Raw genomic sequence first — 25,047 nt, 5'->3', positions numbered from 1 at the left:
CCATCCCACAGGGGCCCTTGAGGTCGTGCTGCTGTGATTTTCTACGGCCCTCAAATGCCCAGTGTTCATAGGGCACGTATGCTCAACCCTCAAAATTCTGAGGACGTAGTTGACTGGCTTACACAGCTCACTCCATTTTTCACAGCTTCCGTACGGAACCTCCTTGATCTTCCTCCTGCTCTTATTCTAAAGCAGCTCTGTGCTATCATTACTAGCAGGCAGAGCAGCAGTGTTTGAATAGACTGCTGCTCTGATGGTTTTATAGATACAGAAGTCTGTCAGCGTGAGTGCAGGGACTGATGTATACAGTATCATATGGATATTTAAAGGGCCATGCTAGAAATTGAAATTAATGACACTGAATATTCTGTATGATTGATATAACTACAGGGTGGGCCATTTATATGGATACACCTTACTAAAATGGGAATGGTTGGTGATATTAACTTCCTGTTTATGGCACATTAGTATATGTGAGGGGGGAAGCTAATATCCGCCAAAGGGATGTTTGACTAATGCCACTCTCCAGTGACATGCGGCGAGTGCTACGCTGTGGTCTCTTGCTGGATGAAGCTAGGACAGCCTTATGTTTCTTCATTAGTGACAGGTTTCATGTGTCCACATTTTGGCAATTCCAACACTGAAACAGTTTCACAAAACTTAGCAAGCAGTTTGCTAACTGCAGCATGGGAGATGGGTGGTCTCATAGGGTGTCTTGCATTGAAATCTGCTGCAATGACCCGGTTACTGCGTTCACCAGACATCAACACAATTTCTATCCGCTCATCACGTGTTAATCTCACCGACATGTCAATGGCTGTAAACAAAGAGAAACTTGTAAATAACTTGTAAATAATGAAAGAATAAAGTTACATTAAAACCAAGCACACCATTGTTCTTCTTGTGAAATTCCCAATACATTTGATGTGTCACATGACCCTCTTCCTATTAAAAAAAACAAAAGTTGGATTCAAAATGGCCGACTTCAAAATGGACACCATGGTCACCACCCGTCTTGAAAAGTTCCCCCCCTCACATATACTAATGTGCCACAAACAGGAAGTTAATATCACTAACCATTCCCATTTTATTAAGGTGTATCCATATAAATTGCCCACCCTGTACTGTGGGGGTGTTTCAAAATGTAATGTCTCATGGTAGTGGTCCTTTAACCCCCAGAGACCGAAATAGGCACCCAGGTTGTATGACTTCATGGCCAGATAAACAGGCCTATTTACACATTAAAGAGAGTCTGAAGCGAGAATAAATCTCGCTTCAGACCTCATAGATAGCATGGGCATGTGTGCCCCTGCTAAAACGCCGCTATTCCGCGGCTTAACTGGGGTCCCTTACCCCCCAAATCCCCTCCGTGCAGCGGGGGATCTCTTCCGCATTAAGGCAGGGCTAACCGCCGCAGCCCTGCCTCACGTCGCGTCTATCAGACGCGTATCTCCGCCTCTCCCCCGCCCCTCTCAGTCTTCCTTCACTGAGAGGGGCGGGGGAGAGGCAGCGATGCGCCGCTGATAGACTCGCTGTGAGGCAGGGCTGCGGGGGTTAGCTCTGCCTCCAGGAGGAGCAAAATCCACGACCAAGCTGGTCGTGGATTTTGCAAGGGCGCATTTTGCAGCGGCGCATCGCCGCCTCTCCCCCGCCCCTCTCAGTGGAGGAAGACTGAGAGGGGCGGGGGAGAGGCGGAGATATGCGTCTGATAGACGCGTGTGAGGCAGGGCTGCGGCGGTTAGCCCTGCCTCAATGCGGAAGAGATCCCCCGCTGCACGGAGGGGATTTGGGGGGTAAGGGACGCCCGTTTAGCCACGGGATAGCGGCGTTTTAGCAGGGGCACACATGCCCCTGCTAACTATGAGCTCTGCAGCGAGATTTATTCTCGCTTCAGAGTCTCTTTAAACCATCCAACAGTGTTGCAGAACTGAACAAGAGGACCTATTAGTAATGTACATGAGGGGTTAAAAATAAGAAAATGGGGGAGGGTTTATTTTTGTAGCATTTTGTACCTTAAATGTGATGTTGTAATATTACAACACTGGGACTCTGGGGGTTAACTGTCATTGAACTACCTCAGCCCAACCATAAGGGCTGGAAAACCACGATCGCCTGCACTCCCACGAACGTGCACACAAGCATGGTGACCACTACACACCACTACACAAAGATTGCCACCAAGAGGACTAACATTTATGTCCTGGAGGTGTCAACTAGTAAAAACAAGGATTCGCTCACCTGAGGTTATCACTAATGCTCTTTGTGGTTGTTTGTGTTGCAGTAAATGCTGTGTTTCGTCTACCAGTGTGAATTGGGCCTAACCCTTACTCTACCTGATCAACATATACACAGGCTAGACATTTTAAAGCACTTTATTCCACCAATTTAGGAAAGTAATGTGATTTCTGCCCTTTAGATTAAAACACGACTTTGCATCAACTATGTCATTTTTTGTGGGACTTTAGCCATTGATCCCCCTCCGGCATGCCACCGTCCAGGTGTTAGGCCCCTTGAAACAACTTTCCCATCACTTTTGTGATTTTTTTTTTGTTCTATAATTTTTAGAATTGCCTGCCCATTGAAATCTAATGTGGTTTTCTTGGTTCATCTGTTTGCGAATGTTTGCGGCAAATTCGCATTTTTGAACCGAAAATTTTATGTTTGCAACATCACTAATGGTGGAAGGCCATGAGTCTCAACACCCTATCAGACCTTTCCATTGAAAATATAATATACTCATTCCAGGAACTTCGCCTTTCTCATAATATCCCACTGAAAGAATACTATAGATACATACAACTATGCCACTATTACAAGTCTTGTAGGCCCTCAATACCCATCCCTGAACCCACAGAAAAGAAACTTAACTTGCTGATTAAAGGACAACCCCCAAAACTATGTAATTTACAGGCTACTAACCATCCTGGAAGACAATGAAAAAGTTCCCTATCAAAAATCCTGGGAACTAGATCAAGGTGAGCAACTATCCCCTGAAGTATGGTTCCAAATCTGGAGAAACACATCTAAATGTACCACCAATGCCTCTTTGATTGAGACATTTACCAAAACCCTCTTCAGAACCTACCAGACTCCAACAAGGCTTAGCCAATTCTCTAACAAACATTCATGGTGCTGCTTTAGGCTACTTACACACCAAGACGTTGCGTTTTAGGGGACGTTATGGTCGCATAACGTGCTCCTAACGCAACTCATGGTGGTGTTGAAGTTGGACGTCAGATTGAGCTGCCTTATGCAGCTCTCAAAGCAGCTGCTCCAGGTTAGTCATAGGAAGTCCGGATCTTTTCAAGGATTCGGATCATTTGAATCGGATCATTGAAAAGATCCGGATCTTTGAACTGAATCATTTGAATCATTTTACTAGGAAAGCAGACTGGGTGAAATGATTAGCAGGACAGGACTTTCCCTGCAATGTACATTCTGTATGTTCCTGTTTCTTCCAGACAGACATCCACTGTGAACCGAATCTTTCATTGTGGTGATCCGGATGATTCGACTCACAAAAAAGATCCGGATCAAATGAACCAGTTAAAGAGAGTCTGAAGCGAGAATAAATCTCGCTTCAGACCTCATAGATAGCATGGGCATGTGTTCATGATCCGGACAACACTACAGTCCTAGCAAAGAAATGAACAGCGCTACTTAAAAACAGATGAATGCTTACCTGCAAAAGAGTGCAGACCCCACTCATGGGATACAAATACACAATGAGCACACATACAACCTGTCTACCACTTGGAGGATGTTAGTTTCCACTAACACCTTGCATGCAATTTGTTAGGTACTCGTCCCTCCCACTGTCGAAGAAGTCTTTCCTCCATGGGAGGGGACCTAACACTAACTAAATCCTACTAGTGTTGGGCGAACAGTGTTCGCCACTGTTCGGGTTCTGCAGAACATCACCCTGTTCGGGTGATGTTCGAGTTCGGCCGAACACCTGATGGTGTTCGGCCTTTTAAGTTCGGGTTCGCCCCGAACTACTAAATGGCCGCCGAACAGGGCCCCTGTTCGGCCGAACAGGGCTCTGTTCGGCCGAATACTGCCCCCCTATGGGGTCTCAGGCATAAGGGGGGAGCATGCCCCGATCGCGGGGGGGGGTCGGAAATTCCCCCCACCCCCTCCGCTAGCGCCCCCCCCTCTGCCCGCTTCCCCATACAAAAGTTTAAGCAAAGTACCTGTAATATTGGATGGCCTGGCAGTGGCACTGTGGAGTGAGGAGGAGGAGGAGTCCGGAGAGTGACGCGTTGAGGGAGGCTGGGCAGCGGGCGGTTCAGCGGTAGTACCCTTGTGGCACTTCCGCCCTTTCTCTGACCTCACGCCCGCTGCCCGGCCTCCCTCAACGCGTCACTCTCCGGACTCCTCCTCCTCACTCCACAGTGCCACTGCCAGGCCATCCACTATTACAGGTACTTTGCTTAAACTTTTGTATGGGGAAGCGGGCAGAGGGGGGAGCGCTAGCGGAGGGGGTGGGGGGAATTTCTGACCCCCCCCGCGATCGGGGCATGCTCCCCCCTTATGCCTGCGACCCCATAGGGCCCCCAAAAGCGGGATGTTCAGGAAGTTCGGGGTTCGGCCCGAACATGCCGAACATCTCGGCCATGTTCGGCGAACTTTCCCGAACCCGAACATCCAGGTGTTCGCCCATCACTAAATCCTACCTATGCATATGCATAGCCTGGGCGCGCTACCAGTAAAATTAAGAATTGCGCAGAAAAAGTGGGATCAGCGCATCACCAGGCCGCCTCTGAATGGCCTCAGCTCAGAGATGTGCTGAGCCCCCCCTTTTCACAAACAAATAAATGTTGAGAGTAAAAAACAATCAGTAAACTGATGCCAGTTGTATGTGGTTCAGGGTTAGTCATGGAGAGAATCTGTAGACATAACAAACGTTGTTTCAGTAATACCCTTATTGAATAACTGTACAAGATTTCTTTGCAAGCGTTCTACGTAGGTAGAAAAAAAAGTTTTGTAAAAGTAATACCTTTTAATGGCTAACTGATAGAATTAAATTATGCAATCTTTCTGGGATCTAGTCTTTTTGCAAGCTTTCAAAACTTTAAGTTTGTTCGAAAAGAAATCTTGTACTGTTAGTCATTAAAGGTATTCCTTAAACAACTTTTGTTGTTAGGTCCACAGGTGAATTGGGGTGTTACTTTAAGGCATACTCAGGAAACTAACTCAGTAACAAACAATATTAAATCCAGATATTATGTGACTCAAGTTTACAAGGTTGAATTGACGAATTTCCCTTTTTGCTTTTTTTCTGTTTTCGTTAGGGAGCTCCTGGAAAGGATGGTGAAGTTGGCCCTTCTGGTCCTGCTGGTCCTCCAGTAAGTAGAAAATGTATGTGAGTACATGTTGGTGCCATGGTATACAATGTATCTGGAATTATTAATAAAGGTGACTATTGTCTGTTATAGGGGCCTGCAGGAGAAAGAGGAGAACAAGGGCCTCCAGGTCCCACAGGTTTTCAGGTATATTGTGTATTGTTGTGTTAGATTTCCTTTTTGTAGTTGCCACTGCCAGTTGAATCTTTTGTCACCTAATTACTATAGACATAGAAATCTATACTAAATAGTAATGGCTGGGCTAAAAGTATACCTGTCAAGAAAAAAAAATATAGAAACTTCCATGACTGACCTCCCTCTACAAATGTGTTTAGCTTGAATGTTTGTCCTGTGGCAACAGCCCTTTCAAAACGCAGATCTGCAGTAAATAGATTAGCTCTGAGCAGAGGGGAGAGCTGACCTAGAGGGCTTAAAGAGAACCCGAGGCGGAATTTGTAAATCTTAATAGGACCCAAAAGCATGTCATGTGCACAATGACATGCCTCTGTGTTGTTCTATCACCGCTGCCAGCCCCCCCTGCGCTCTGCTATCCCCCCTGAAAATATCGCCAAGCTAGCGACAATCTGCTTGTTGCTAGCCATCTGTGTTTAGCTGTAGATATGGCTGAACCCCAGATTTTGGGTTTGCGAACCACGAACGCGAACTTCCACAAAAGTTTGAGTTTGCGCAAATCGGGTGAACCGCCATAGACTTCAGTGGTCAGGCGACTATTTCAGGCCACAAAAGTGATGCAAAAGTTGTTTCAAGAAGTCTAACACCTGGAGGGGGCATGCTGGAGTGGGATACATGCCAAAAGTCCCTCGGAAAATTACGTTTTTGACGCAGAGTAGGGTTATAATCCCTAAAGGGCAGAAATCACATTCAATTCCTAAATTGGAGGCATAAAGTGCTTTAAAGGACTTACGAGGCCAAAATCCTTAAAAAAGTGAAGTACCTGGAAAATGTTTAAATGCACGGAGGATGCCGTCCGCGCCCTCCATGCAGTTCCGCCGGGTCCCCTTCCTGAAAGCGCCCCCCATGCCGATCGTGACCCCACAGGCCTGGTCGGGCTCTCATGCCGCTCCTAATATGGCCGCCGGAGCTGGCCGCGGCTGCGCAGTCCGCATTGCCCCGAGTGCGGCTGCGCAGCTCTAGGGCCAACCCCTCCGAACCACGCACTTTTTTAAGGATTTTGGCCTCGTAAGTCCTTTAAAACATCTTGCGTGTGTATACATCGATCAGGTAGTGTAAGTAGTGTACTGCTTCACACTGACAGACCAAACTCACTGTTTAAAGGGAAGGTTCGGGGAGGGCTGTAAAAAAATAAAAATCAAAATCCACTTACCTGGGGCTTCCTCCAGCCCGTGGCAGGCAGGAGGTGCCCTCGCCGCCGCTCCGCAGGCTCCCGGTGGCCTCCGGTGGCCGACCCGACCTGGCCAGGCCGGCTGCCAGGTCGGGCTCTTCTGCGCTCCAAATGCCGGCACTTCTGCGTCCCACGTGGACGCGCTGACGTCATCGGACGTCCGCCGGGCTGTACTGCGCAGGCGCAGAACTACTGCGCCTGCGCAGTACAGCCCGGCGGACGTCCGATGACGTCAGCGCGTCCACGTGGGACGCAGAAGTGCCGGCATTTGGAGCACAGAAGAGCCCGACCTGGCAGCCGGCCTGGCCAGGTCGGGTCGGCCACCGGAGGCCACCGGGAGCCTGCGGAGCGGCGGCGAGGGCACCTCCTGCCTGCCACGGGCTGGAGGAAGCCCCAGGTAAGTGGATTTTGATTTTGATTGTTTTACAGCCCTCCCCGAACCTTCCCTTTAACGCACCGCAAACAGCCGCAAAGGGTTGTCATTAGTTGAGACTCTCAGGACATAAATGTCAGTCCTCTCGGCGGCAATGTTTGTGTAGTGATGGCCGCGCTCATGCGCACGTTGGCGAGAGTGCAGGCAATAGCGGATTTCCAGCCCATATGGTCGGGCTGAGGTAGTTCAATGACAGAACAACAGTGACTCTGCAGCTGATCGAATTTGGTCTATCAACAATGAAGCAACAACCTTATTATCTTGGGTGTGCCCCCAACACACTCATATAGGTCATTGCTTCATTGTGAGACGCAAGCCCCTTCACTGCGACAAGGTAACGATCACGCAGGGGAATTTGTTGTTGTTGCAGCCACAGTGCAGCCAGAAAAATTAGGCATGTACACACACCAGAAAAATTATTATTTTTGGTAGCAAATTCAGGATCCATCTGGAGTCCTGGACCCTGTCGGTGGTAGCGGAGAAGGAAGTCAAGCGGCATGCAGGCAGAGATGCTATGTAGGGACTGACTTAGTCTTCGGGGAGGCAGTAGCGGCGTGCAGGCAGAGATGCTGTGTGGGGACTGACGTAGTCTTCGGGCAGGCAGTAGCCCTCCGAAATCCATGTCTCATTCATTTTAATAAAGCTGAGGTACTGAACGCTTTTTGACCTAGGCAACTTCTCGTCAGTGACAATGCCTCCTGCTGCACTGAAGGTCCTTTCTGACAGGACGCTTAAGGCGGGGTTTGTACTTATACCGAGGGTCTAATAGCGCTGCCACCCAGTACAGGTCCTGGTCCTTGAGTCTTTTTATACGGGGGTCCATCAACAGGCTTGACAGCATGAAAGACCCCATCTACACAAGGTTGGATACCGACCTAGTCAACTCCTCTTCCTCACTGATGAAGTTCTCCTCCCCCACAGCCACGAACAATACCACGGGTGCCAGAAAGGTGAGCAGCACAAGCCCCCTGCGACGTCTGCTGCAGTTGTTCTTCCATCTCCTCCTCAAAGCCACCTTCCTCCTCTGACTCCTCTTCCCCAGACTCCTCCTCCTCTGCGCTGCCGCAGGTACAGCAGGTGTTGATGACAAGTCTGGTTCTAGTGGTGATGGTGTCCACAGCTCTTACTCTTCCTCTTCACGCTACTCTACAGCTTGATCCACCACTCTGCGCACAGCACGCTCCAGGAAGAAAGAGTATGGGATCAGGTCACTGATGGAGCCTTCCCTGCGACTCACCAGGTTTGTCACCTCCTCAAACGGGCGCATGAGCCTGCAGGCATTGCGCATGAGTGTCCAGTAAATTGGCAAGGAAATCCCCAGCTCCCCAGAGCTTGCCCTAGCACTAAGCATCCGTGGTCAGATGGACCCTTAACCCAATGGAGTTTGCCAGAGATGACACCACTTGCTTTTCAACATCACATGGTTATTGCCTTTTTGGAAAAAAAATTGCAGCCTGGTATCTTCCACTGCAGTGTCCCCATCACTACAAATTTGTATGGTAACAGCTGGCGGGCTAACAGTTCCGACAAGCCAGCTGTCAAACGCCGGGCAAGGGGGTGACTGGCAGACATTGGCTTCTTGACACCTGGCTGTGGGCAGAGGAGCAGGAACTGCTCAAGGTGAGAGGCGGAGTGGAGGAGTGTGGCTGTGAAGGTGCAAGGGCAGCAGAGGTTAAAGCGACTGAAGATGCTGGACCAGGAGGAGGAAGAGGAGGCTGAGGATGGCTTTGCGTTTGTGTGCTGCTTTTCCTCATGTGCTCATCCCATCGGTGTTTGTGATGGGAGATCATGTGCCTTCGTAAGGCGGTTGTCCCTAGGCGGGTGTTGCATTTTCCACAACTCAATTTTCATTGGCAGAGATTACAGATGGCATCGCTGTAAACTGAGGCAGAGACACAAAAACGAATATGCCACACTGGTGAGCTCTGGGGGTAACGGCATTTTGGTAGTGACAACAGCAGGCATTGAAGGGCGAGTTGGCTGGCTGACCCTAGGTGGTGATACACAATGTCAGACACTGACACAAGCTGTTTGCAATGAGCTCCCCCTGCTGCTTACAGCAACTCGTCTCCTCCTCCTCTCTGTCTCCCCCTCTGAACTGTCCCCCTGTTCATCTTGTCTTCTGGGCTCCCACGTGACATCCATTCCCAAATCATCATCATCATCCACAGCTTTGCTTGTATCAGGCACCTCTAAAACTGCACCAACAACAGGTAGTTCATCATCATTCTCGCACCTTACGTCCATAGTGTCGCCCATGTGTGTAATGACACCTAACTGAGACATATGGGGTGGTGTAACATCCTTAGCACCTTCATCTTGTACCTATAATGGGTGTGCATCATCACAGGAATGTGTTAATAACTCCTCTGACATCTCAAGTGGAGTAGCTGTGGTGCTAGTAGTAGTGGTGGTGGCTGCCTGCCGAGTGGTAAGTAGTTGTGTGATGCCCGAATCAGAGCAGGAGGATGAAGATACGTCACGGTTCCTTGCGGAAACTGAGGAAGATAAGGTGTGCTGCGTTAAAGGGAACCTTAACTGAGAGGGATATGGATGTTTCCTTTTAAACAATACCAGTTGCTTGTCAGTCCTACTGATCTCTTTGTATGTAGTAGTGGCTGAATCACACCCTGAAACAAGCATGCAGCTAATCCAGTCTGACTCCAGTCAGAGCACCTGATCTGCATGCTTGTTGAGGGGCTGTGGCTAAAAGTATTAGAGACACAGGATCAGCAGGACTGCCAGGCAACTGGTATTCTTTTAAAAGGAAAAATCCATATCCTTCTCAGTTTAGGTTCCCTTTAACCAGTCAACTACGTCCTGAGAATTTTGGGGGTTGAGGGGATGTGCCTTCTGAACACTGTGCATTGGTCATTGTCCACATGAAATCACACCAGTACGACCTCAAAAAACCTGCGGGGTGGCCTGCCTCTGCCTGTCATTTTATACAAATACACAGCGAGTGGGGGGGGGGGGGGGGGGGGAGGGGTCAGTGGGGGAGTGCAGCCTGATTGGCTGCCATGTGTCTGCTGACTGTGATGTAAAGGTTCAAAGTTTAGGCCAATGATGAACTATAGGGGGCGCGTCGAACACGCTAAGTGTTCACTACCGGCCGTGGACGTGAGCAGCTGAATTTCGCCGGGAACTGTCAGGCCATCTCTATTTACCTGGGACTTGTCAATCAGCCTCCACACTGCCGCCTCCATTACAGGCTCCCCCCACTGCTAATGTTCTTAAAATAATTAGTGTATGTACGGTTCTTAGAGGAGAATCATAACACATAAGCGGTTCAGCAACTGCAGTATTGAAGCAGGTCAGGTGCACCTCCCCATTGTCCACCAAACTTTACAGTGCCTTGAAAAAATATCCCACCCACCCCCCTCCCTTTAGCTTGTTGGCGACGTGAAATGAGAAAAATAATATATATATAAAAATGTGTGTATATATATATATATATATATATATATATATATATATATATATATATATATACTAAAAATGGCACATGCATATGTATTCACCCCCTTTTGCCATGAAGCCCCTAAAAAAGTCCTTGTACAACCAATTACAAGTCAAATAATTAGTTCTCCTGTGTGCAATCTAAAGGCCCGTACGCACGCTGTACTAAAGGCAACGACGGGTCCGTCGTCACCTCCCGCTGGTCGGGTGTTCCAGCGACAGTCCGGCATGTGTACAGGCTACCTGCAGACTGATAAGGCTGTTTGCCCGGCGGATCGCTCAGAAACAGCCTTATCAGTCCGCCGACAGACTGTACACACGCCGGACTGTCTGCAGAAAACCCGCCTAGCGGGAGGTGACGACGGACCCGTCGTTGCCTTTAGTACGGCGTGTGTACGGGCCTTTAGCGTCACATGATCTGTCAGTATAAACAAAACTTTTCAGAAATGCCCCAGGCTTCAACACCACTAGACATCACACCATGAAGACCAATGAGCTCTCCAAACAGGTCAGGGACAAAGTTGTTGAGAAATCAGGGTTGGGTTATAAAAAATATTCAAAGCTTTGAATATCCCCCAGAGCATCATCAAATCCATCGCCTTCAAATGGAAAAAACATGGTATCCGAACAAACCTGCCAAGAGTGGACTACCAAAACTCACAGACCGGGCAAGGAGGCAAATTGATGGATGGGGCTAGGGATGACCCAGCTGCCTTCGTGCACGTTGAGACCAATGATATAGTTAGTGGAAGATGAAAACTCCCAAAAAATGATTCAGGGAACTAGGAGTGTGTAAGAAGCTAAAAATGGCCAAAAGGACCAAAACCCCCTTGTACTAAAAATGCTATGCAAAACAGGAGTTTTCCTTCTTAAGACGGAAGGTATGTGTGAATGATTATTCAGGTTGGAGTGAGCATATGAGGATTTTTAGTAAGTGGCTCCTTTTTTAGAGGTGGTGGTAAACTGAACATACTTAAAATGGGAAACTGTTAGTAGTGAGGTAGAGGTCAGTAGTTGGCCCAAATCTTTTCAATTTATTAATGATTTAGTTGACGGAATTCAGAACAATGTAGCCATCTTTGCAGATGAAACTAAATGATCCAGAATTATCAACACTAAGACGGATAGTGACCTAATACAACGGGATCTTAACAGCATGGCCATATGGGCAGGCACATGGCAGATTAAATTTAATGTTGATAGATGTAAAGTCATGCACCTTGAACGTACCAATGGTAGAGCACCATATAAAATAAATGGCATACAGCTGGAAACATCAGACTTGGAGAAAGACTTGGAAATACTGGTTAAGAACAATAAATAATAATAATAAAACTAATTTTACACAATGCCAAAGAGCAGTAGCTAAAGCAAATAAAATTCTGGGATGCATAAAACACGAAATAAAACCTTGAGATGCTAGTATACTACTCCCTCTGTTTAAATCCTTTATGAGGCCACATCTGGTGTAAGGGATACAGTTTTGGGCACCACACTATAGAAAGGGCATTGACCTTTTAGAATGGGTACAAATTAATCAGAGGGATGAAAGACTTACTTACCAAGAAAGGTTGGACAAACTGGGCTTATTTATCTTGGAAAAAAGGTGACTGAGAGGTGACCTGATTGACATGTATAAATACAGGCAATACAAAAACTTGGTGACCTTTTTTTGTCCTCACGGTTCTACAACAGATAAGTGGACATGATCTGCGTATGGAGGAAAAAATGTTTTTACAAAAGGGTCCTTCACAGTGAGAGTGGTTAAAATCTGGAATATCTTACCTCAGGAACTAGTTATGGTAAACTCTATATCTGCATTTGGAGGGCTTGGATGCTGGATTGAATTAATTTAAAAAAAAAACATCTCAGATGCAGTTGAAGTGCAGACTTTCAACTTTAATCCAGTGGGGTGAACAAAACAATTGCATAAAAATGTGAGGCAACTAAAGCATTTTTTAAACATAGTAATTGGACCAATTAAATAACTGTAAATACAAAGTTAATTTCTAATACTTGGTAAAAAAAAAAACCTTTGCTGGCAATGACAGCCTGAAGTCTTGATAAAGAGTAGAGAAACCGAGAGCCCAATATAGTGTAGTATGTTAAGCATAAATGAAGTAAAGGTTATCGTGAGAAAATTATACTCACAAACATGGGTTACCACACAGGCAACCACTGTATAGGCAGGTGAGGAGATTAGACCTGTCCTCACTCAGGGATAAGAAGTCGCTCTCTGTAGATGCGAAAGGGGGTAGATCACCCCTCCACCAGGGGTGGACACGGTATAGCAGTAGGAGAACAGAGGCGCCAGCAGGATAAAAGTGGATAAAAACTTTAAAATTTGCTGGGAGGAAGTGGTGGACTTACCTCCATAAAGCAGACACGAAAGACTGTCTGAATAGTAGTCACATTTATTAATTAGTACCCCAAAACAGTGCAACGCGTTTCGCAGGCCCAGCCCGCTACTGAGGCGCTACACCTGCTATTGCTGAAATTCTGTCTTGTCCCCATTTTTATTGCCTGATGAAGCGGGCTGGGCCTGCGAAACGCGTTGCACTGTTTTGGGGTACTAATTAATAAATGTGACTACTATTCAGACAGTCTTTCGTGTCTGCTTTATGGAGGTAAGTCCACCACTTCCTCCCAGCAAATTTTAAAGTTTTTATCCACTTTTATCCTGCTGGCGCCTCTGTTCTCCTACTGCTGAAGTCTTGAACTCATGGATATCACCAAATGCTGGGTTTCCTCCTTTTTAATCTTCTGCCACGATGTGGTAGTGTACGGAACAAAAATTAGAAAGAAGTTGTCTTTGTCTAAATTAGGGGAGCCTCTAGCCATTTTGTCACTCCTGGCAAGAAAACCTGGCCCTCCCGGGCCATTTTGTCACTCCAGGCGAGAAAAACCTAGCGATGCTTCACTCGCGGCCGCTACTGTATTAATTTACATTGTTATGTAAATTAATACAGTAGCGGCCATTAGTGAAGTATCACTACCGCGATACTTCACAGAAGCAGGACCACCCGCAGTTAATGTTACGCTCATTGCTAAGGAAGCATTGCACGTAACTAAGGAAGACACACTTCTTACATGGCAGCGAGTGCTGCTATGTAAGGCATGCACAGTGTGCACTACTGCTCATTAAGCTGCACTGCTTTGCCAGTGCAGCTTGATGAATCAAGCCCTTTGTCACTATGTTAGTATGTGGGCATTAATCAGACATGCAGCACAGAGACCAAGGGCAATCCTGCAGGAGTTGCAGAGTCCCACACCAGAGCCTGAATTATCTGTCTATAGAACTATAATAAACATACACTTCATAAGGCTGGGCTTTATGAAAGAGTGGCCAGAAAAAAAGCCATTGCTTAGTGTTAAAAATAAGAAGACACACATTGAGTTTGCCAAAAGGCATGTGGGCAACTTTCCTAATGTTTGAAGGAAAATGCTGTGGTCAGATGATACTAAAATTGTTTTTTTTGGACACCAAGGAAAATGCTGTCTGGCGCAAACCCAAAAGATCCCATCACCCCAAGAAAATCAATGCTACAGTGAAACATGGTGGTGGCAGCATCAATCTATGTGGATGTTTTTTTAGCAGCAGGGACTGGGAAACTGGTCCGAGTCAAGGGAAAGATGCATGTTGCTAAATACAGGGATTCTCTTGAGCATAACCTGTGTCAGTCTGATAGTTTTTGAGACTGGGACGGAGGTTTACCTTCCAGCAGGACAATGACCCAAAGCATACTGCTGAAGCAACACTTGAGTGGTTAAAGGGGAACATTTAAAGGACACCCGAGGTGACGTGTGACATGATGAGATAGACATATAACTATGCTGTGTTCCTTTTTTTCTTTCTCTGCCTGAAAGAGTTAAATATCAGGTATGTAAGTGGCTGACTTAGTCCTGACTCAGACAAGAAGTGACTACAGTGTGACCCTCACTGATAAGAAATTCCAACTATAAAACACTTTCCTAACAAAAAATGGCTTATGAGAGCAGGAAAGAGATAAAAAGGGTCAATAGTTCATAGATTTTTAGCTCTGGCATACTTCAATAAATGTGTCATTGAGCAAAAACAATAAACAGTTAAAACTTAAAAAGTAGATTTAAACATAAAATAAAACTGTGGTATATCTTAAAAAGTCATTTTTAGGAGAAGGAAGATAGATACAATTGTTTATTTCATTAGTTTATTTTCACCTCGGGTGTCTTTTAAATGTGTTGGAATGGCCTAATCAAAGTCTAGACCTCAATCTAATAGAGTATCTGTGATTAGATTAGACGATTGCTGTTTACAAGCAAAAACCATTCAAAATGAAGAAACTGGAGCAGTCTTGTCTTGAGGAATGGGCAAATATCCCAGTGGCAAGATGTGGCAAGGTCATAGTAACTTACCCAAAGTAATGTGCAGCTGTAATTGCTGCAAAAGGTGGCTCCACAAAGCAGAGCCGGGACAAGGACCGTCAGCACCCAAGGCTGAGACACCAAAGAGCGCCCCTCCATCCCTCCCGCCCCAGCCATTACACACTGATTGCTATTAGACTAATAGGTGCCCCAGGACCCCCAACCTCCCCAACACCTTAATCTCTAGTTATCTGGCTTGCAGTCACTGTCATGTATCCCCTTTTCTTATTTCTTATTGCTTCAAACACAATTGGGAATGATAGCTGAGTGATTTGTGCGCCCCCTCCTACACTGCGCCCTGAGGCTGGAGCCTCTCCAGCCTCTGCCTCGGCCCGGCCCTGCCACAAAGTACTGACATTAAGGCGGGGAATAGTTATGCACACTGAAGATCTTAGTTGTTTTGTCCTAAAAGACAGTTGTAATATGGCATGGACGCAATGCAGGGCATGCGTATAACAACTGCCACTGTAATGACTGCTTGTGGCAGGGGAAAAAGGGAGGAGCCGTGGACGCTTTTTGTTGCGGAGGCGCACTCTGTGATGGGCACGCTCTGTTGCATGCGCTATGTCAGTGCACTGAGCCTTTGTAAATGCAGAGAAGAGTGAAACTGTCATCAGGCCCCCACCCCCACCCCAGAACACCACCCCACAGCCTCCTGGAGATGGTAATAGGATGTGATGCCTTTTTATCTGCCAAGGACTGTGTAAAGGTGGCCACTAATGATCCAATCTTTTTCATCCAATTTTACCAAATCTATGTAGTATAAGGGTAAACTGGCTGAATATATTGAATGGATAATGCAGGCAGTTACCTTATATTACATAGAAATGGTAAGGGCCCGTTTCCACTAGTGCGGTGCGGAATCGCCGCATATCACCGCTGACAAAATCGCATGCGGATGCGATTCCGCATGCGTTTTTGCCGCGATTTCGCATGCGATTTCGCATAGGCAGGGTATATGCGATTTTAACCATGTCACTGCCTGTGTCAATTTACATTACTTTCAATGCGAAATCGCACGCGAAATCGCGGGAAAAAACGCATGCAAAAAACGCATGCGATTTCCCTATTAAATACATTGCCTGCGATTCGCCTGCATTCCACACGCAGGCGAATTCTGCAGGGTCTACCATGCAGAAAAATACTGCACATAAAAACGCAAATGAAAACTGACAAGTGGAAACAGTCCCATCCACTTGTATTGCCTATGCGAATCCGCATGCGTTGTCTGCATGCAAATTCGCGCTAGTGGAAACGGGCCCTAAGACTGGATGAAAAAGATTGGATCATTAGTGGCCACCTTAAGTCACACTTGCAATACATTTTGGAGCTGAACACAGCAGTGCCAAAAGGACATTTTGTTTTTCTTTCCTCCACATATTGGATGTTATCTTCAGATCTCTGAGCACACTGTTTTCTATATCTCCATCGCCATTTACCTCCTTTCAACCTGTCTTAATAATCCCAAACAAAGACAGTGGGTAATTTTAGAGTTGCAGTGACGCCATAGTGCCTGCTACCTCCGTTTTTCTCAATTTTTTGTTGAATTGTTTGTGTTTTGATTCTTCACTGAAAATCGTAAATATACTTCTTATTTTAAGAAAGTTATCTAGTAAGTAAATATACATGTAACTTCTGAAAACTGAAGATATTGACAAACCATTCAACTTCATTTGATGAAGAAAGAACTCCCACAACGCTTCACTTCTATTTTGAAAAATACATACATTGCCAAATTAAATCTTTTGGATCTTACTGCACCTTAATTTTTCTTGTCCCCTTGCATAGCTCTCTGTTCAATATGTACAAAAGATAACATAAAAAACTTAAACTTCATAGGTCTGTAATAAAAACGGTTGGATAAACTAGCAGAATGGGTGCACATAGACAAATGCATGCCCGTTTCTAGGGCCGTGCGGCCGGTGCCGCCGCCCTGAGCGCTGTTGGGAGGGGGGCGCTGTAATGGAGGGGGGAGCCGCAGCCGCGGGGAGGGCAGCCCGACCTCTCCCTCCCTTCCTCTCCCCGGGCCGCCCTCCGTGCTCCCCCCTCCAGACTGCAGAGTGAGCACATCTGTGTGGATCAGGCGGCTGGCTTGTGCTCTAGCGTTCGAGACAGCGCAGAGCCAGTGACGCTGAATCTACCGCCGGAGGAGCTGGTTGAGCGGGGGAAGAGGGAGGGGGAATAGAGGTCGGACTCCAGCTTCTGCACTTGTGAGCATTCCCTACTCCACACTGCTTGTGGCCGAGACACGCTGCCCCCGCCGAACCGCCGATGACACGCCAGCCAATCAAACCCTCAGCACAGACTATTGGCAGCCGGGCAGAGTTTGAAAACACCCGGACGTCCCACCCACTTAATTAGCCCGGGGGAGAACACTGGCCTTACAGTGCAGTATTTAGTTCCATTTTACCTTCCAGAGTGTTTGTGATATTTAACTCTGTTCAATACCAAGTCAAATGTTATCCCATGCGATTTCTATTTCCAAAGTATTCTCAAAGTTGCACAATTGATACAACATCTGGTTGATTTAAAATGGCCATTGTCAGTGGTTGGTTCAGTTATCATTTGAATTAAGGAATTGTGTGCAGTGTTGATAAAAATCTGTCACTTTTGCAAGTGTGAGCAGCTTAACTGCTTCCAGACCGTGGTAATTGACATCCATGCCCTGTTTGTGGCTGCTTATACCTTCCAGGGTGTAGATTTCAATTACTGCACTTGCACAGACCTGCATTGCTCTCTCGTCACCACAGGTCCCTCACTCTGCGGTCGCTATTTTGTAAGCCAGCCAGGAGCTAATTTCATTGGCTCCTGACCCCAAGATCACTGTTAGCCTATATCATTGGCTCACACTGATCACAGGGTCAGGAGCCAATGAAATCAGCTCCTGACAGGCTCACAAAGCTCTGCCATCATATCGACAGCAAAGCGAGGGGCCTGAGGCGATGGGTGAACGGCAAGAGTGGCAGGTCCGTGCAGCCATTCGCCGGTAGGAGACTTTTTTGGTACCAGCAGTCTCTGGTCGGGACCAGAGACTTCTGGTATGCAAGTGGTTAAAGGACAATTACGGTACTTTTTTTTAAAATCCTGTATGTTAGGGTACACATTACCACAATTACTAGGAGCTATTTATTTCTTCACACAACTCTGCCTCTCTGCTGTAAAATCATCCCAACATTTCTAGATACAGAAAATGATGGCTCTGACAGGACTGGACCATTTTCCTGCACAGAGGGATGCTATCCTAGTAAGACAGACGGGTCAGCACCACAGATTATATTTAAAGCTCTTTATTCCATAACAGGAAAGGCATCAGGGGGTCACTATCAACTCCTTAGTGTATACTTTAGTAATCCACCTTACTGAAAGAATCTTATTCAGGCTGTGGTGGTAAGCAATTGATGTCTGTCTTCACTTCTCTGTTTACAAAGGTATTATCAGTGTGTCATTATTAGTGTGTCTCAGTCGCCCTGGACAGCATAGAGCAGCTCCTTGGCAGTTACAGGACATGCAGCAAAAAGTGTATACAGATATCTCTGACTGCTAGTTACAGTATATTACAGCAATATTAAAGCAACAGGTTACCTGTTACCTCTTCTGGTCAATCTTCCTCATCTTTGGACTTTCCAGAATGGTTTGGACTCTCCAGCACACTGTGAGGGGAGCACAGTGAAGTAGATCTGTGAGCTTGCCAAGTCTATATATTTCACTTTGCTCCTTTATACCTTTACCACAACAGTAAAAACGTGTGAACAATTGTGAAATTGTATTTATTGGGGCATAAAATGAGGTGCTGATAGCAACTCCTCTTTTATATTCAGGTGCCCCCTTGGGCTGCTGCCGGCCAAGACCCAGGCCTTGTGGCCTTTCCAGAAATCCGGCCCTGAGCATTGACTAAAATAAATCAGATGTGGCAGCCTCCATTTCTCTCCTATAACATTTTTTTTAATACACCTTAAAAGCTATTTAATAACTGAAATGTATTTTCTCTGTACTTTTAAGGGTTTACCTGGTCCACCGGGGCCGCCTGGAGAAACTGGAAAGCCAGGTGATGAGGTAAATATCTTTACTATATGTTGTGCTTATGTATAGAAAGTAATTCATAAGTAGAGTCTCAGTTATGCGGCACTGATGGGGATTGATTGATGCGGATAATTGTGCTTTCTGGTTGCTTGAGACTCAATGTTAAAAAAAGGCCTAGCTAATATAGTTCTATACCACACTCTATATACATACCATGAACTCTGTATTGAATGTTAAAATACATTAAGTGAAAGTAAATTAACCTTGGAGGAGCCATGGAATCCGGTCTTTAAGAATAGTAGAACCCGGGATCGGTTGAAAAGGGCGCCCGAGCTGCCTGTATGAAAAGGGCGCCGCCATAGACATCAATGTTATTTCTGGAAATATGGGCTACAAGGTGTAGAAAAGGGCGCCCGAGTTTTGATATAGGCTACAAGCGGGCTCCCCTTTGTAGCCCATATTTTTTCGGCTACAAGGTTTTCGGCTACAAGCGGGCTCCCCTTTGTAGCCCGTATTTTTTTCGGCTACAGTAGGGCGCCCCTTTGTAGCCCATATTATTGCATTTTTTGTAGCCTATGTTTTTATATGGGCTACAAGCACTGTAAGCCGAATTATTTCATTCCCCCACTATCCATGGCGGCCTGGAGGGGGAATAGTAATTTACACATCCCGGAGTTGTTTTGTAGCTGAAGTTTATATGGGCTACACCAGGCGCCTTTTTTGTAGCCGAAGTTTTTATATGGGCTGCACCAGGTGCCTTTTTTGTAGCCGAAGTTTATATGGGCTACACCAGGTGCCTTTTTTGTAGCCGAAGTTTATATGGGCTACACCAGGCGCCTTTTTTGTAGCCGAAGTTAGTATATATGGGCTGCACCAGGCGCCCTTTTTTACCGGCGCCCTTTTCATGTAGACCCGTAGAACCCACAAACAGCCTAAGAAGTTGGTCTTCACCACTGTAAGTACTGCCAGCGATTTGTGCTGGTTGGTTGAGACTGTTGGTTAGCTAAGTTCTGGACAACTGGGACTTTACTGTGTATTGTAAATATTAAATATAAAGACATTACATTATATGAAAAAAAAAACATGCAATACATGTTGTAATGCACTTGACCACTTAGTATAAAGCAGTTACTTAAAATATAAAGTTGATAAGGGTTAGATAAAAAAAGATAGCTATCTATGGCACTGTTTCAAAACTATAATATTGCTATGCTATGTATTGATACTCTTCTCGTCACAGGCTCGATCTGCAAGTAGTTTAGGAGTTTATATGTTGTCCCTGTGTATGAGTGGGTTTCCTCCGGGCCCTCCGGCACTGTGTATTGACCGGAGGAAGCGGGCTGGTACCCATGAAATGCGTGTTTTGAATAAATAATTTCCAGTTGAAATGGGTCCTATCTTCTAGAGGGATAAGAAAATACCTCTTCTTATTTTATGGATATTTATGCCAAAATAAAACCACTATCCTTATACTCCAGGCACCTCCACCCTAACATAGTTACATAGTTACATAGTTATTTTGGTTGAAAAAAGACATACGTCCATCGAGTTCAACCAGTATAAAGTACAACACCAGCCTGCTCCCTCACATATCCCTGTTGATCCAGAGGAAGGCGAAAAAACCCTTACAAGGCATGGTCCAATTAGCCCCTAAAGGGAAAAATTCCTTCCCGACTCCAGATGGCAATCAGATAAAATCCCTGGATCAACATCATTAGGCATTACCTAGTAATTGTAGCCATGGATGTCTTTCAACGCAAGGAAAGCATCTAAGCCCCCTTTAAATGCAGGTATAGAGTTTGCCATAACGACTTCCTGTGGCAATGCATTCCACATCTTAATCACTCTTACTGTAAAGAACCCTTTCCTAAATAAATGGCTAAAACATTTTTCCTCCATGCGCAGATCATGTCCTCTAGTCCTTTGAGAAGGCCTAGGGACAAAAAGCTCATCCGCCAAGGTATTATATTGCCCTCTGATGTATTTATACATGTTAATTAGATCCCCTCTAAGGCGTCTTTTCTCTAGACTAAATAAACCCAGTTTATCTAACCTTTCTCGATAAGTGAGACCTTCCATCCCACGCATCAATTTTGTTGCTCGTCTCTGCACCTGCTCTAAAACTGCAATATCTTTTTTGTAATGTGGTGCCCAGAACTGAATTCCATATTCCAGATGTGGCCTTACTAGAGAGTTAAACAGGGGCAATATTATGCTAGCATCTCGAGTTTTTATTTCCCTTTTAATGCATCCCAAAATTTTGTTAGCTTTAGCTGCAGCTGCTTGGCATTGAGTACGATTATTTAACTTGTTGTCAATGAGTACTGCTAAGTCCTTCTCCAAGTTTGATGTCCCCAACTGTATCCCATTTATTTTGTATGGTGCTAGACCATTAGTACGTCCAAAATGCATGACCTTACATTTGTCAACATTGAATTTCATCTGCCATGTATGTGCCCATATAGCCATCCTATCCAGATCCTGTTGCAATATGACACTATCTTCCTGAGAGTTAATGATTCTGCACAATTTTGTATCATCTGCAAAAATAGCAACATTGCTCACTACTGCATCTACTAGGTCATTAATAAATAAATTGAAGAGCACTGGACCCAGAACAGACGCCTGTGGGACCCCACTGCTAACAGTCTCCCATTTTGAGTATGATCCATTGACCACAACTCTTTGTTTTCTGTCCATTAGCCAGTTCCCTATCCATGAACACAGACTCTTCCCCAGTCCTTGCATCCTCAACTTTTGCACCAGACTTTTGTGGGGAACAGTGTCGAAGGCCTTTGCAAAGTCCAAGTATATCACATCTACAGCATTCCCAATATCCATATTAGCATTCACTACCTCATAAAATTAGTAAATTTCCAGATTTACTAATGCTGGCCATACTTGCGCCAAGGCATACACTTAATGTCACAAATGATATCTTCCTGATGAAAATGTCAATCGTTTGCTAGGTCAACTGTGTATGTAAGCAAGAAATAACCCAAAGTTGGAAGGACAAGTTCATTTTGGCACATAAAAATGCATCTTCTCAAGCTTACACGTTTTTGTACAGGAAGATCAGCCAAGCACCTTTATTCAGCAATAGTTCATCAATGACAGATAAAGGTTTCAACAGACACAATTCCTCACAGTTCCACACACACAATCTTGGGTGGCCAGTTTTACCACATCCATTTATTATAAGAGTTTACTAGTCCTAGACAATCAAGATTGTCTGTGCGTATGCACCCTAAAGGTAGCCATACACTGGTTGATTTGCCATCAGATTCGACCAACAGATAGATCCCTCTCTGATCGAATCTGATCAGAGAGGGATCGTATGGCTGCCTTTACTGCAAACAGATTGTGAATCTGCTGAGCTGCCGCTTTCCCCCCCCCCCCCAGATACATTACCAGAAGCCTGGTCCCGGGCATCTTCTCCGCATCACGGCATCCGCGTATAACTTTCTGTCACTCCAGTGACAGCGGAAGGTCAAATAGAGCGCCCTCTATTTGTACTTCCGCTGTCACTGCAGTGACACAGGAAGTTATACACGGATGCCAGATGCGGAAGGTGATGCGGAGAAGATGCCAGCCGGGAGCCGGGAGGTGATGCGGAGAAGATCCCGGTAGCCAGCTTCAGGTAATGTATACCTGCGTCGATCGTACGCCGCTAGCGATGCGCTCCCTACCCGCGGGCGATCGACAATAATTTCCCGCACGGAGCGATCGACGGTACCGATCTATTTTGGGACGAAATAGATCGAAATTTTGCGTTTAGCGTGAACGATGTGACAGCAGATTCAATCCCAGTGATCGAATCTGCTGTCGATCGGCGGGTAATCGGCCTAGTGTATGGCCAGCTTTACATCTGAATAATATTTATATGAGCCTGGGATCAGTGTCTATTCCTTGCAGCTCATAGCTGCAGTGGTGGAAGTTTCACCTTGTCCACTACAATGCATGCTGTGCATGCTGCGAGATGTAGTATATTAAATAGTATATATGTAGTATATTGCGGCAGGTGACACTTCTACATCTGCAGCTGTGAGCTTTGCGTACGTTAAAAAGGGGCGCTGGGAAAAAAGGGCGCCGGGTTTTTAACGATAAGCATGGATAACGTTTAAAAATGTATTGTACTATATTTCGTTTAAAAATAATGTTTTTTAAAGTTATAAATCATTAAATAATGTGCATTAAATCGGCAATTGTAAAAACGTTAATCTTTCGTTTAAATACTGAAACGTATAATAACGTTAAAAAAAAAAAATTACTAAGTAACCCTCCCTGTACCTACCCCTAACCCCTAGACCCCCCTGTTGATGCCTAAACCTAAGACCCCCCCTGTTGGTGCCTAAGTAACCCTCCCTGTACCTACCCCTAACCCCTAGACCCCCCTGTTAGTGCCTAAACCTAAGACCCCCCTGTTGGTGCCTAAACCTAAGACCCCCCTGTTGGTGCCTAAACCTAAGACCCCCCTGTTGGTGCCTAAACCTAAGACCCCCTGTTGGTGCCTAAACCTAAGACCCCCCCTGTTGATGCCTAAACCTAAGACCACCCTGTTGGTGCCTAAACCTAAGACCCCCCTGTTGGTTTTTTCGTTTAAAAATAATGTAAAAAAAAAAAAAAAAAAAAATGTACTGTTTTTCGTTTAAAAATAATGTTTGAAAAAAAATATTGTACTGTTTTTCGTTTAAAGATAATATTTAAAAATGTATAAATCATTAAATAATGTGTAATCATGAGAAGCAGTAATAAAACATTAAGTCTCCGGGCGCCGCTTTTAAAACGTTATTTTTCACCGGCGCCCTTTTTTCCTATCGGGCGCCCATTAAACGATATTTATTATAGGAGTGAATGGCGGCGCCCGATTTGTCCACTAGCCTCAGGCGCCCGAATTTACTGTTTCCGTGAGCTTCACTTTCAGAAGATGGAGCTGTGCATTTAGATGGGGAACAGCCTAAAGCAGACGGGGAAAGGGATATGGGTGCCCTATTCTGCTATTTGTTGTTTGATCCAGGACTGTTACTTCTCGGTTTTTATAGATTCAAATAAGAGTAAAAAAAAAAAAAAAAAAAATCTTCAAAACACTTTTTGGGATTTTGAAACAAAAAAATAAGTAACACTTCTTTCGGTTTGGTTTGTTTATAAAAATGGGTTTTGTTTACTTTACAGTTCCCCACTAATACTTTAAATGTGTATTTTAGAAGAAAATGGAAAAAGTGGGTTCTGGGTCCAGCGACTTGTGGGTCAGGTGTGGTTATCAAATTCACCAGAAAGCAGGTTGCAGGTGGGGTGCGGATTAGACCCACACAAGCCCTGTGTTAGTACCACTGAACATACCCCTCCAAATACTTCAATTTAAATATACAGCATATACAAGTACATGATCACATAGAGATCTTTAGAAAGTGAATCCATGAACCCAGGGAATTGCATCCAAACCATCTAGCGGCGTGCGTCATACAAGTGATCTACTTGTACTCTACTTGTATAAATATATTCCTTGAAACATCCCTTACACTTTTTTTATGGTACGCTCTGTGGTACCAACACATACCAGACATAGGGTTAATTATAATGTAAGTTTCTGTCCAAGAACTCCCTAGCTGGCATTTGCTTCTGAAGAAATGAACTATACCGTTTAGTGGCGTAGCTAGTGATCATAGAGCCCCATAGCAAGACTTTCATGAGGCCCTCAAATGAGGCAATCCTAAAGAATGCTACCTGCCCCTACTCTATGGATATGAGTTATTTGGGCAATTTGCATTCTCATGCAATCAACACTGCAAATAATTCATGGGATATTGAGACAAAGTTTGAGGGTGAAGGAACACAAGCAAATTAATGGTGAATACATTAAGTACCGTTTTTAGGTTCATGAAATGGGTCAAGTCTCCATAACTCAGCTTTACACAGAGACAGCACTTGCCTTTTAAATGGGTTCACAGACAGCCAGTCGGCTAATAAAAAGATGCAAATTCATGCACCTGTGTCTGTAGTACCAAATCCAAGAGCTGAAACAG

General features: G+C 45.4%; 1 protein-coding gene across 1 annotated transcript in view; it reads left to right on the top strand.

The window, feature by feature from the left end:
- The window catches only part of COL5A2 (collagen type V alpha 2 chain), a 1,703,177-nt gene that overhangs the window by 1,188,792 nt on the left and 489,338 nt on the right, over window positions 1-25,047 (top strand). The window contains exons 27-29 of the mRNA XM_068247348.1: window positions 5,295-5,348; window positions 5,439-5,492; window positions 19,004-19,057. Coding sequence (XP_068103449.1) covers window positions 5,295-5,348; window positions 5,439-5,492; window positions 19,004-19,057 — 162 coding nt within the window. The remainder of the gene's footprint in view (window positions 1-5,294; window positions 5,349-5,438; window positions 5,493-19,003; window positions 19,058-25,047) is intronic.

This window comes from Hyperolius riggenbachi, chromosome 7, assembly GCF_040937935.1.
Source record: "Hyperolius riggenbachi isolate aHypRig1 chromosome 7, aHypRig1.pri, whole genome shotgun sequence".
NCBI lineage: Eukaryota > Metazoa > Chordata > Amphibia > Anura > Hyperoliidae > Hyperolius > Hyperolius riggenbachi.
This window is presented reverse-complemented; position numbering and strand designations above follow the sequence as displayed.